General features: G+C 41.0%; 1 protein-coding gene across 2 annotated transcripts in view; it reads right to left on the minus strand.

The window, feature by feature from the left end:
• The window catches only part of ASCC3 (activating signal cointegrator 1 complex subunit 3), a 519,828-nt gene that overhangs the window by 311,242 nt on the left and 194,881 nt on the right, over nucleotides 1–13,705 (minus strand). For both annotated transcript variants that reach the window (XM_084624580.1, XM_084624579.1), the window contains exon 11: nucleotides 3,973–4,137. In XM_084624580.1, coding sequence (XP_084480706.1) covers nucleotides 3,973–4,137 — 165 coding nt within the window. The remainder of the gene's footprint in view (nucleotides 1–3,972; nucleotides 4,138–13,705) is intronic.

The raw sequence follows: 13,705 nt of genomic DNA on the forward strand, positions 1-13,705 counted from the left end.
AGGATTCTAAATCTCCCTTGCTGCAATTTAATTCCATTACTTCTTGTCCTGTCCCCATTGGTTAAAGAGAACAATTTATCACCCTTTTCTTTATAACAAACTTTTATGTACTTGAAGACTGTTATGTCCCACCTTAGTCTTCTCTTCTCCAGACTAAACAAACCCAGTTTTTTCAATCTTTCCTCTTAGGTCATGTTTGCTAGATCTTTAATCATTTCTTTTATTACTCTCTTCTGAGCTTTCTCCAATTTGTCCATATCTTTCCTGAAGTGTACTACCCAGAACTGGACACAATACTCCAGTGGTGAGTAGAGTGAAGAAATTACTTCTTGTGTATTGCTAATACATCCCAGAATGATGTTTGCGTTCTTCCCCCAAACAGTATTATACTGTTGACCCATATTTAGTTTGTAATCCATCATAACCCCGAGGTCCTTTTCTGCAGTACTCCTTCCTAGGCAGTCATTTCCCATTTTGTATTTGTGCAACTGATTATTTCTTCCTAAGTGTAGTGCTTCGGATTTGTCAGACCATTTGTCTGTTTTGTCAAGATCATATTAAATTTTAATCCTGTAAACACTTGAAATCCCTCTCACCTTGGTATCATCTGCAAACTTCATAAGCATATTCTCTATCTCATAATCCATGAGGATATCAAATAGAACTGGACCCAAGACAGATCTCGGAAGGACCCCACTTGATGTGCCCTTCCCGCTCAATTGTGAGCCACAACTTTAATAACAAAAGAAGATAGGATTTTAAGAGAATTCAAGTATCAGAATTAAAGTCAGAAATGATTACATGAGAAAAGAAGATAAAATGGTTTTCTAGTAGCTAAAACTTAACAAGATAGATTTGGTTCAAGGTAAAATCCTTACCACATGTACCCAGCAACATGGTTGACCAAATTCTCAGGTCAGGATCTCCCGCTGAAGTCAAAGGGCTGGTTCCCTTTTCTTCTAACGTCAAAGAGAGAGAGCATGAATTTGGGATTTTCTGCCCCCCCCCCCTTTTTTATTTTTTTTAACAGTCCAGTTAATTTGGAAGTGGATTCTTCAGAGAATTACAGCTCAAAGCAAAGTTTATTCCAACAGTAAAGAAGGTGAAATGGAGTCTGGTAGAGAAGGAGGCTCCATGTTCATTCTTCTCACCTGTGTTTGACGAAATGAAAATTTTCTTGGTCTCCTGCCATCTCCGCTCCCTGCTGTCTCGAGAACCCTGTTTACAGTTTGTCTAGACTATATTTCTCCAATATGCTGTGTGGGTACGGGTCCAGAGCATGACATCACATGGTGAGGAGGCATGCATCCATCTGTCACACAGCACACGGCTCCTGTCATCTCATCTCTCTTACTTCCTGAGTGAAGGAAAGTAGGATTGGTACTCTGGGTCCCAGGTCTGGAGGTGTAGAGAAGGCAGTGCCCTCATATCATCCTCAAGTTTGTAGAGCCCTGCACTGGAATGGCCCTGCTGGTAATTTGAGAGAGACAGCGACAGAGTGTGTGTGTTTGTGCATGTGTTGTGGGGAGGAGAAAAGTCCCTGTTAGTTAATAAAGTTGCACGTTCCATATTGGCATTCTTGTCTCATTGTTTTCAAGTCCATATCAGTCTCTCTGTCTTAAAAGGCTAGACTTTTAATGTTTGTTTGAAATAAAACAGAGTTTTGGCATAAGATATATGATTGTATTGAGAGAACTATTCTACATTTTTTAGGGTGAAATCCTGTCCAAAAGGAAATCAATGGCAGTAACCTGCTTTAATCTGTCTAAAGCAAAATATAAATGGAAACAATAGGCATTTCTTCCTTTGTAGCGCCTCATGCAGCAATGAACTCTAATTTTATAAAAAGCAGATTGCAGACTCACAAATTTTTTGCTTCCATTTTAAGAATATTAGGCAGCTGTTGTTCAAAATAGATGCATCTTGTTTGTCCTTCACCTCTGGAGGGCTCATTATTCTAAAACATTTTGATCTTTTTTCGTTTCTACCGCTTACCTTCTAATCTTTTACAAAAAGTTCTGTTTACACAGTTTTGTTTTCTCTGTTGATTAGCCTTCTCTTCTAGAATGTGTGTCTATCATAGTGAGGTTTTCTTCTATCTCAGTATTTTTATATTCATTTCTCTTCCCTTCCCCACAATTTTGCAAATTCTGTTATGAAGATATGCAGTACTCTCCACTTCTTCTTCTTCTTGCCATTATGAAAGCAAGTGGCAATTCATGAGGGCTCAGTTTCTGATGCTACAATTTCTGCTCAACTATGGTTGGTGGTAGTGTGTTTTTCTGTTTGTTTTTGGTTTAAGATTTTTCCTGTTTGTTTTTTGGGTGAGGGAGGGGTTATTTAATTACATATTTACTGGACACAAAATTAGCTGAAGTCCAACAGTGATTCAAGAGTTCAGTTTTTATTGTCTTAAAATTCCAGTGATATCAATTTGAAACAAAATATCTTTGTGCTATGAAAAAATGATGCTGCAAGTCTCATAGGAACAAAAGAGTATGTAGATGCTGCTCTTCTATATTAGAAATAGAGAAATCAATACTAGAATACCAGGTCTTTTTTATAAGACATCTGAGATAACAAACAATACCTCCCACAAAAGAAAAAAAAAAACACTGTACACAAAATTGCACAGAACTCACCAAAAATCCACTGATCTGGAAGGTTTAAAGCTTTATTCTAAGACAAGGGATCTTAGCACAAAGTAGAGTTTTCCAACATTTTGAAGCAACAGTAGCAATGGTAATAATTATCACCTATATTGCACTTACACGGGGACATCAGTATTATCATAGTAGATCTAACCAGTGGTCCATTTTGTTCAGTATCCTGTCATGCAAGCAACCTTCAGTTGGCTCTTATGGAATAGCCTGCCTATAAGGAAGTTTATTTTTAGCCCTTGCTTGTTAATGGTTGGCTTCAGCCACAAAGCGTGAGAGTTTATAAGTCCTTCTAAAACAGTTGTCCTATACAGTGTACTTGTGGGTGCGCTAATTGTTCAAAGAAATGTCTAACCCTTTTTTGACCCCACAGATCAATGTGTTGATCACAACAATATTTCCTTTTATCTATTTCTATAATAGATGTTGTTTTGTTTATTTCATTGTAGGTACCCTTGTTCTTGTATTATGAAAAGGATAAATAGGAACTCCATTTATCTTCTTTATATCATTCATTACTTTATCATGTCCCTTCTTATTCACTTCCTCTCTAACTTGAACAGTCCTGCACTTAAAATCTCTCTTCATATGGAAGCCTGCACCATGGCTCTAATCATATTCATTGTTGATCTCTGAACTTCTTCTATTTGTACTGGATCACGAGAATCTGGTATTCTTCTATGCTCTCCATTCCCTCTTTCCCCCCTCTGCTACACACCCCTCTGGTATTTAGAAAATACCAGTCAGAGTATCACATAACAAGATTATGCTTCTACTACTCCTTTACATAATACTTTTCCAGCAGCACTATAAATCTTCCTTAGTTTCAATCTACTACTCTGCATTCATGCTTTGTCAAACAGTATCATATCAGCAGATTTCACTTTGTATTGAAAAATCCTAGTAAAATGTAAGTTCCCATTCATAGTTTTGCCTAAGACACTAATAACTCATTAATGAAGCATTAATCCTAAAAAATTTATTCACATATAATATTCATTTAACGATGAAAAACACTTTGATTTTCCCCTTAGACTGGTAGCCAAAAGTAGCACAAATAAAATTTACATTATATAATTTTTGACATCCCTTCCCAGTCATTTAATATGATACGATAAGGGAAGTCCGATTGCTAGACAAAAATGAAATATACACCTCCTTCCTTTGTATTGTAGCACTTATTACAACTAAAAGAATTACATGCTGCCAAAGTACCATGAGGTAATATTTTAAAATACTTGATTTTTTACCTCTAAATTCTATTTATTCTTGAATTATTTCTGAAAGTCAATGTCAAGATTTTTACTCTTACCTGACGTAAGGTGCGTGCCACTAAACTCTCTAGCACTGGTCCTCTGTCTTCATGCAACAGATGCACTTCATCAAGAATCAGGAGCTTGACAAGTTGAGAGAGTGCTACATCCCCAACACTCTTTCTTGTCACTACATCCCATTTCTCTGGAGTGGTCACGAGCATCTGTCAAACAGGAAAAAGAATCCTAAGCATCCACAAAGGAAAATTCGTGCCAGCTACATCAAAAAACAACAATTCTTTCAATCTAACACTACAGGTGAAATTTTCAAAAGCATTTAAGTGACTTAGGAGACGAAGAGTAGACATACACTGCAATTAAGAACCCGGGGCTGGCCTGTGCCAGCTGACTCAGGTTTGCGGGGCTTGGGCTAATGGGCTGTTTAATTGGGGTGCAAATGCTCAGGCTCAGGCTGAAGCCCGAGCTCTAAGACCCTCCCCTTTCACAGGGTCCCAGAGCCCAGGCTCCAGTCCCAGCCCAAATATCTATACTGCAATTAACCAGCCCTTTCGCCTGAGCCGCACAAGCCCAAGTCAGCTAGCACAGGCATCTAACTGCACTGTAAACATACACTAAGTCTCACTGAATGATACCAGTGATAAATAAAATAATAGCATGTTTCCAATTTTCACCACCTGTCAGTTACAGGGCACTTCAGACCCCTTTGCAGCCCCTCTTGAGGGTACTCCTCAGGTGACAAGATTTTCTTCCTTTACTTCTCTCCAAAGTAGAACCCCACTGTTCCAGTCTGAGTGGTTGATCTCTGGGTTGCAGCTCCCCTATTCACCAACTGTGGCTCCTCTAGCAGATCCAGTTGATCTTGGCCCCTGCAGGAGATTTTCCTTCAGGAGCTGTGACCAGTGGCTAACGACAGTTTTTCCAAAACCAGCTTATTGTTTATTCATACAAAGGTACATAATAAGCAAAAAAAACCCGAGTTAAAATTATGGAAGTGTAGTACGTGTCTCTCTCTCTCTCTCCCCCTCTCCACACATATCCTCCCCCCTCTCCTCCATCTTACCTAAACCTTATCCTTTCCTTACAAGTTTTGGTGATTTCTACTTAGCCTAGATACCTCAATCTTTGGGATGGGAGAAAGACAGCCCTGCAGCATTCTCAGCCTCTTACTGCGTGTCTGCCAATGTCCTGTTTCTCTCTCCATCCCCACCTCCTGAGGTGCTGCTGACTCACCAACCCTATCTTTCGCCCAGGGTATACTTTTAATTGTTTATGGCTCTTTTGATCTCTAAGCTCTGGCCAAAGCTGAGTAACTTCGCTGGTGTCTGGAAACAGCATCTTCCCAATTAATGGCCCAGCTATTGTTATCTTCACTGCCTTGAAGTTGTTTAACCCAGGTGTCTTATGTCTACCATTGATTCCTTTACTGCTTGCTCTTCCTAACTGCCCCTTTAAATTCACTCTGTGTAGCCAGACAGAATAATATCAAGCAGGTAAGCGGATGTATATATAACATGCATAAAAAGCAGTACAGGTATCTCCCCCGCACTGTACACCGTCTGATAACCCTGTCAAACACTACGGGTTACAGCTTTATGCTATAAGAAGCAACATCTTTAATTTGCAAATTGCCGATACAGTGGCCACGATTAAAGATATTTTCCAACAATATTATAGCTATACTCTGCAAATGGATGTCTCATATACCCCTCAACACTGAACACTGGCAAAAAATGGTAACTTTTTGGGTGTTTACTGCCAGGCATTTATGGCTGAGAGTTAGGATTACCGCTTTCTACCACACAAAATTCAACACCCTAGCCCTGACCCTTGTTTGAGTCCCCGTCCCTGCTCAGTACATTTCCCCTCCCTCAGTGGCTCACTCTCCCCCACCCTCACTCACTTTCACTGGGCTGTGGAAGGGGTGAGGCCTCTGGGGTGGGGCTGGAGATAAGGGGTTTAGGGTGCAAGAGGGGGCTCCAGGCTGGAGCTGTCAGATTCGGAACATGGGAGGGGGCTGTGGGGCTGAGGAAGGGGGTTGGGGTGCACAAAGGGGTAAGGACTGTGGAGTGGGACTGGGGATGAGGGGTTCAAGATGTGGGAGGGGGCTCTGGGCTGGGGGTGCAGGCTCTGGAGTGGGGACAGGGATGAGGGGTTGGGGGTGCAGGAGGAGGCTCCAGGTTTGGAGGGGGGTCAGGACAGGGGGTTGGGGCTCAGGGTTGGGGCATGGGTTTACCTTGGGGGGCTCATGCTCAGCGGCGCAGCAGGGGGGCTAAGGCAGGCTCCCTGCTTGTCCTGGGGCACCGCGCTGTGCCCCAAAAGCAGCCAGCAGGTCCGAGTCCTAGGCGGGGGGGCCAGGAAGTGCCGTGGAGTGTTCTCATCCGCAAGCACTGCCCCCCTAGCTCCCATTGGCCGGTTCCCTGCCAATGGGAGTGCGGAGCTGGTTCACGGGGCAGGGGCAGCACGTGGAGCTTCCTGGCCCCCACACCTAGTACCCGGATCTGCTGGTCACTTCTGGGGCACAGCACGGTGCCTCAAGATAGGTAGGCACTAGCCTGTCTTAGCTGAGCAGCACCGCTGACCAGACTTTTAACGGCCCGGTCAGCTGTGCTGACTGGAGCCACCAGGGTCCCTTTTCAACCAGGTGTTCCGGACGAAAACCAGACACCTCGTCACCCCACTGAGAGTTAAGGACAGTCATTTGTTGTTTATTTACATCCTTATAAATAATGTGATAAATCACTGCCCTGATAGTCATAAATCTCAGACTTCAAGGACATGTAGAAACCTTACCTGCCTCTTTTTCTTTAGGCTCAGTAGAAAAGCAACTTTTAACTATTGAAATAAAGCTTACAATAATACCATTATATCTGAAAAGCAACTTGTAAACTAAAGAGAATAATTACAGTTCAGGCCTGGATAGTTCATTGAGACTGTATTACAAGAGTTAAGAAACCAGAATATTCTTATGATTTATAGAGCAAAATTAATACTGTTCTTCTTGTTTTAATGAACAATGGGGCATAAGGATTCTTTGATTAACTTGATAGTGTTAACACAGGCTAAGGATTTTTTTTTTATTAGTGAATGTATTTCTATTTAATAATAGAAAATGGATAGAAGTGACCATTTTTCCATATTGCCCTTGACCAGGAAGGATTCTCTCAAACAGAGGATAATTCATTCTGCAGTGAATTTGAAAATTTGCTCCCTTTGCTATGACTGTTTATAAGATTGTCAATTTCTGATGAGTTTTTAGTAATGTATACACTTGTCATCTAAGAATTGGACTGACGCCACTAATTCATTTTATATATGCCATTGAGTAGTTGGGGATTGCTTTTGCTTACTACTGATGTGGTCCAGATTTCAGCCAGTGATCTAGAAGGTAAAATCCATACCCCTTCGCTATTCTCAAACTACCCAGAATTTGCAAAATAGTTTGCCATAAAAACGGGTAACCTATATTATGAATACATCATATATTTGTGAAACATTTATCTGCAAGTTATGAAAATCAATCTATGATTCAAAGCTGAATCCTCTTTGAATACATGGTTTTCTCAAAGGTATGTTTGGAGAGTGGATACCAAGTCATTCTAGTTTGAGTGTTGATATAAAATGTAGCTATATTAAAAACAGAAGATGAACTTTTCAGGACACTTTCATTTATTTACATCTAAATGAAAAAAATATGATTTTTTTTTCAGTACATATAGCTAAACAATCCTTCTCAACTTTGCACTGGGGAAAAAAAGCCACATTCACTTTAATGTTTCGTGTTTAAACAATCAGTGCTTCACACCAAAAATTAGAATTAACCCTAAGGCCTTGCAAGAAAAAACATTCTGCAATTTCCTTACAGGTTCTTGTAAACTTAAAAAAAAAAAAAACAAAACAAAAACCTACTTTTCAAAACTGGATGCATTTTTGAATCTCAGCTTTTCAGAAGCTCAGAACTAAAACATCATGAAGAGTAAACTGACAATCATCTCTGCAGATGCCAGTGTCTGCAGATTGAATGTATGAATAGCAAGTCTCTAGAAAAGCTCACACAGCAGCTACTTGCATTCTGTACAATTTTGCTGTAATCTAAGAAAAGTTTTTACAGTAAGACTCCAAGCAATCCATTTCTGCAAGATATTTCCTAAATTCTGTGACAGAATGCCAGGTTCAGTCTTAGCCACATTTTTATAATAATTGAAATACCCTACAGTAACAGAAGAAATAGCCTGCTTGCTATGATTAAAAATTAGTACTCCACTTCCTAGATACAAACAAGGAAGATATACCAAATATTCTCATTACTCGCTAATGTTTTTTCAGCAAGACCTGTAAGGGTAGATTAAGATTAAATTGGGCTGGGATCCACAATAATTTTGCTCCCTCTTCCCAAAATGTTGGGGTCTGCTTCAGAAATTGAGAAATTCCCTCTCAATTTCCCCTCAACCTCTTTCTTCCATAGCTTCTTGAATATCTTTCCCCAGCTCCCATAATAACTTCTTCCTTTCAGCTGCTCAACTCAGCTAGGAAAGCTACAAAAATTATAGATTTTTCACCAATTCACTCTTCTAGGCCTTCTCAGATCACTAGACTCAGATTCCAAAGATCCTGCCTTAAAACATCTTCACAAACCACAAAACATCTTCAGAATAATTGGCACAGGAACCTTAGCTAGATCAATAATATTGCTGGAAGAACATGCAATTACAGGAAGTGGAGTTAGCTTTGTTAAAGAGACTGGTCTTTGTTTAAGTGAGTTCTAATAGAATCATAGAATATCAGGGTTGGAAGGGACCTCAGGAGGTCATCTAGTCCAACCCCCTGCTCAAAGCAGGACCAATCCCCAATTAAATCATCCCAGCCAGGGCTTTGTCAAGCCTGACCTTAAAAACTTCTAAGGAAGGAGATTCTACCACCTCCCTAGGTAACGCATTCCAGTGTTTCACCACCCTCCTAGTGAAAACGTTTTTCCTAATATCCAACCTAAACCTCCCCCACTGCAACTTGAGACCATTACTCCTTGTCCTGTCCTCTTCTACCACTGAGAATAGTCTAGAACCATCCTCTCTGGAACCACCTCTCAGGTAGTTGAAAGCAGCTATCAAATCCCCCCTCATTCTTCTCTTCTGCAGACTAAACAATCCCAGTTCCCTCAGCCTCTCCTCATAAATCATGTGTTCCAGACCCCTAATCATTTTTGTTGCCCTTCGCTGGATTCTCTCCAATTTATCCACATCCTTCTTGCAGTGTGGGGCCCAAAACTGGACACAGTACTCCAGATGAGGCCTCACCAATGTCGAATAGAGGGAGACGATCACGTCCCTCGATCTGCTCGCTATGCCCCTACTTATACATCCCAAAATGCCATTGGCCTTCTTGGCAACAAGGGCACACTGCTGACTCATATCCAGCTTCTCGTCCACGGTCACCCCTAGGTCCTTTTCCGCAGAGCTGCTGCCTAGCCATTCGGTCCCTAGTCTGTAGCTGTGCATTGGGTTCTTCCGTCCTAAGTACAGGACCCTGCACTTACCCTTATTGAACCTCATCAGATTTCTTTTGGCCCATTCCTCCAATTTGTCTAGATCCCTCTCTATCCTATCCCTGCCTTCCAGCGTATCTACCACTCCTCCCAGTTTAGTATCATCCGCAAATTTCCTGAGAGTGCGATCCACACCATCCTCCAGATAATTTATGAAGATACTGAACAAAACCGGCCCCAGGACCAACCCCTGGGGCACTCCACTTGACACCGGCTGCCAACTAGACATGGAGCCATTGATCACTACCCGTTGAGCCCGACAATCTAGCCAACTTTCTACCCACCTTATAGTGCATTCATCCAGCCCATACTTCTTTAACTTGCTGACAAGAATACTGTGGGAGACCGTGTCAAAAGCTTTGCTAAAGTCAAGAAACAATACATCCACTGCTTTCCCTTCATCCACAGAACCAGTAATCTCATCATAAAAGGCAATTAGATTAGTCAGGCATGACCTTCCCTTGGTGAATCCATGCTGACTGTTCCTAATCACTTTCCTCTCATGAAAGTGCTTCAGGATTGATTCTTTGAGGATCTGCTCCATGATTTTTCCGGGGACTGAGGTGAGGCTGACTGGCCTGTAGTTCCCAGGATCCTCCTCCTTCCCTTTTTTAAAGATGGGCACTACATTAGCCTTTTTCCAGTCATCCGGGACTTCCCCCGTTCGCCACGAGTTTTCAAAGATAATGGCCAATGGCTCTGCAATCACAGCCGCCAATTCCTTTAACACCCTCGGATGCAACTTGTCCGGCCCCATGGACTTGTGCACATCCAGCTTTTCTAAATAGTCCCTAACCACCTCTTTCTCCACAGAGGGCTGGCCATCTATTCCCCATGTTGTGATGCCCAGCGCAGCAGTCTGGGACCTGACCTTGTTCGTGAAGACAGAGGCAAAAAAAGCATTGAGTACATTAGCTTTTTCCACATCCTCTGTCACTAGGTTGCCTCCCTCATTCATTAAGGGACCCACACTTTCCTTGGCTTTCTTCTTGTTGCCAACATACCTGAATAAACCCTTCTTGTTACTCTTGACATCTCTCACTAGCTGCAGCTCCAGGTGCGATTTGGCCCTCCTGATTTCATTCCTACATGCCCGAGCAATATTTTTATACTCTTCCCTGGTCAGATGTCCAGCCTTCCTCTTCTTGTAAGCTTCTTTTTTATGTTTAAGATCCGCTAGGATTTCACCGTTAAGCCAAGCTGGTCGCCTGCCATATTTACTATTCTTTTGACACATCGGGATGGTTTGTCCTCAACAGGGATTCCTTGAAATACAGCCAGCTCTTCTGGACTCCTTTCCCCTTCATGTTAGTCCCCCAGGGGATCCTACCCATCCGTTCCCTGAGGGAGTCGAAGTCTAAGTCCACTGTCCATATCCTGCTGCTTACCTTTCTTCCCTGTGTCAGGATCCTGAACTCAACCAACTCATGGTCACTGCCTCCCAGATTCCCATCCACTTTTGCTTCCCCTACTAATTCTTCCCAGTTTGTGAGCAGCAGGTCAAGAAAAGCTCCCCCCCTAGTTGGCTCCTCTAGCACTTGCACCAGGAAATTGTCCCCTACGCTTTCCAAAAACTTCCTGGATTGTCTATGCACCACTGTATTGCTCTCCCAGGAAAATCAGGAAAATTAAAGTCACCCATGAGAACCAGGGTATGCGATCTAGTAGCTTCTGCGAGCTGCCGGATAATAAAATAAATTTCAGCTTCCAACAGTTAACAGACAATGGTAACTGGGATACTGAGCTATTTCCCTAAATTTAGAATGTGAAAAACCATTCCTCTTGAAAAGTCATTCCTCTCATTTGCTAGTCTGAGGTTTAAGTGATCATCCCCTGAATTCTAAAGCATATACAGTATTCTTATTTGGTGTGCATTGCATTTTCCTTTACAATAACACCATAAAAAACTCAACGTTTATCCACAGTATCAAATCACAGTATCTGGGACTCTATTTCTGCAGAGCCAGTCAACCTGAAAGTTTACTTCTCCGTGAATGTGAGCCACAATGCTGGGCAAATGTACCTTGCAAAGGATGTGGAGCTTCTCCCTGAAGTAGAGAGCTCTCAGTGATAACCTAAAAGTATATGTAGCTTCAGTTCCCTTGTCATATTCTGTCTGAATTGGTGTAACAGAGATGACAGATTCATAGCTTTTAAGACTAGAAGGAACCATTATAATCATCTAGCCTGACCTCCAGTATAATCACAGGCCATTCTCAACTGTTGCACATCCTACTTGCGGCGCTGACAGCTAGCCAGCTCAGATCACCACCTCAAGGAAGGGTTAAGTGTACCAATTCATTTGTGCCAGGTAATTACATTTGCTTTAAATGCATGAAAGCTAGTGACATAAGGTTATTGTCTTCACCTGTTTCCTGTGATTACTATCTTTATTTTATTGACCCTAGATCAAAGGATATTTAAAGTTTAGATATGAATTTATTTGATGTATAAACTGCATATTAGCTAATGAAGTATTGTTCCTGGCTGTCACATTGTTCATGAAAACTAATTGTCTTGATGCCTGTAACTAAATGTATTATGTATATCTCTAATTGGATGGCCCATCAGGACTGAAGCCTTAGAACTTCAGATGAGAAGGTTAACTTCAAAGCATGGGTTATTGTGTAGGACTATGGGAGATCCATAAACTGCGTCAACAACCAAGAGCCCATGGTGTGCTAGGAATGCATTTATATTATTAAATTTCATCCCACTTCTATTTTTCCAGTCCACGAGGTCATCCAGTTCTTCCTGGTTATACTCCAATTCTTCTTTGTATTGATGATGCCTCTTTAAGCCATTAGCATATTTTATTAGCACACACCTTTTTTTTGCCAAGATTGTTAATGAAAATATTAAATAATATCAGTCTCAAGGCTGATCATTGAGGAAGTCCATTAGTAACCTCCCTCCAACCCAACAATTCTCCTTTCAGCACAACCCATGGTCTTCACATTATTCAGTTCCTTATCCACTTTACAATTCCTGTACTAATCCCCATCTTCTCCCGTTTACCTAATAATTTCCTACATAGTACTATATCAAATGCTTTACTGAAGTTCAGATAGAATAGATCTACTCCATGTCCTTTGGATATAAAAAAACCCTCAAAGACAGACATCAGGTTAGTTTTGCACAATCTGTTTTTGGGAAACCCATGTTGCATTTTATCCCATTTTCCAATTACCTCCATGCCCTTAATTATTCTTTCCTTCAGAATTGTTCTAAAGTTTTGCATACTATTGAGGTCATACTTATGGGTCTGTAGTTGCCTGGATCCTTTCCCTTCACCTTTATTAAATATAAGTATTATGTTTGCTATTCCCCAATCATACAGTACCATCCACAATTTGATAAATATATTAAAAATCCTTTCTACCATATTTGCAATTTCATGTACCAGTTCTTTCAATATTTTGGGATGGAGATTATCTGGTACCCCCAATTTGAGCACATTAAACTCTGAATTTTATTTCCACTCCATTTCCATTTTTATATACTCATTCTCATACGCTCTCCTATTTTTACCCCCCATGTTCGACATTAGCATCCCTACTGAAAACTGAGGGAAATCTTTATTTACTTTCTCAACCATACTCAGATTATCCTAAATCTCTACCCCATCCTTGCTGCTTAGTATCCTCACTTCTTTTCTTCTTCTTTTTTTTTTTTAATATCCTTTGTAACATGCAACTCAGCTTGACTTTTGGCAATTCTCACTTTATCCCAACAATTTCTGGTCTCCAAGATATAGCTTTCTTTGCAGATAAATACCTTCTTCTATTTTTTGTAGGCCCTCTGCTTACTCCTAATATCCTTTTTGAAGTAGTTATTCTTCTAGTTTGAAGGAGCCCTTCCCTAAATGTTTTTCCCCCACTTCCTTGGGATGCAAAATATGGATAGTCCTTGCAGCGCTAACGTAAAAGAAATTCCAAGCCTCCTCTACATTTAAGTCAATCCAACTGATCTCACTGCCCAGTTCCCTAAAATTTTCGAAGTCTGCTCTTTTGAAAACCTTGGTTACTGACCTGTTTTTGATTATCCTTCCATTAAATTTAATTTGAATCAACAAAACATCTAGAAGATAATAACGTGGTAAGTAATAGTCAGCATGGGTTTGTCAAAAACAAATCATGGCAAACCAACTTTACAGCTTTCTTTAACAGAGTAACAAGCCTTGTGGATGGGAGGAAGCGGTGGACGTGGTATATCTGGACTTTAATAAAGCT

This window comes from Lepidochelys olivacea (assembly GCF_965140295.1).
Source record: "Lepidochelys olivacea isolate rLepOli2 genome assembly, chromosome: 3".
Classification (NCBI taxonomy): Eukaryota; Metazoa; Chordata; order Testudines; family Cheloniidae; genus Lepidochelys; species Lepidochelys olivacea.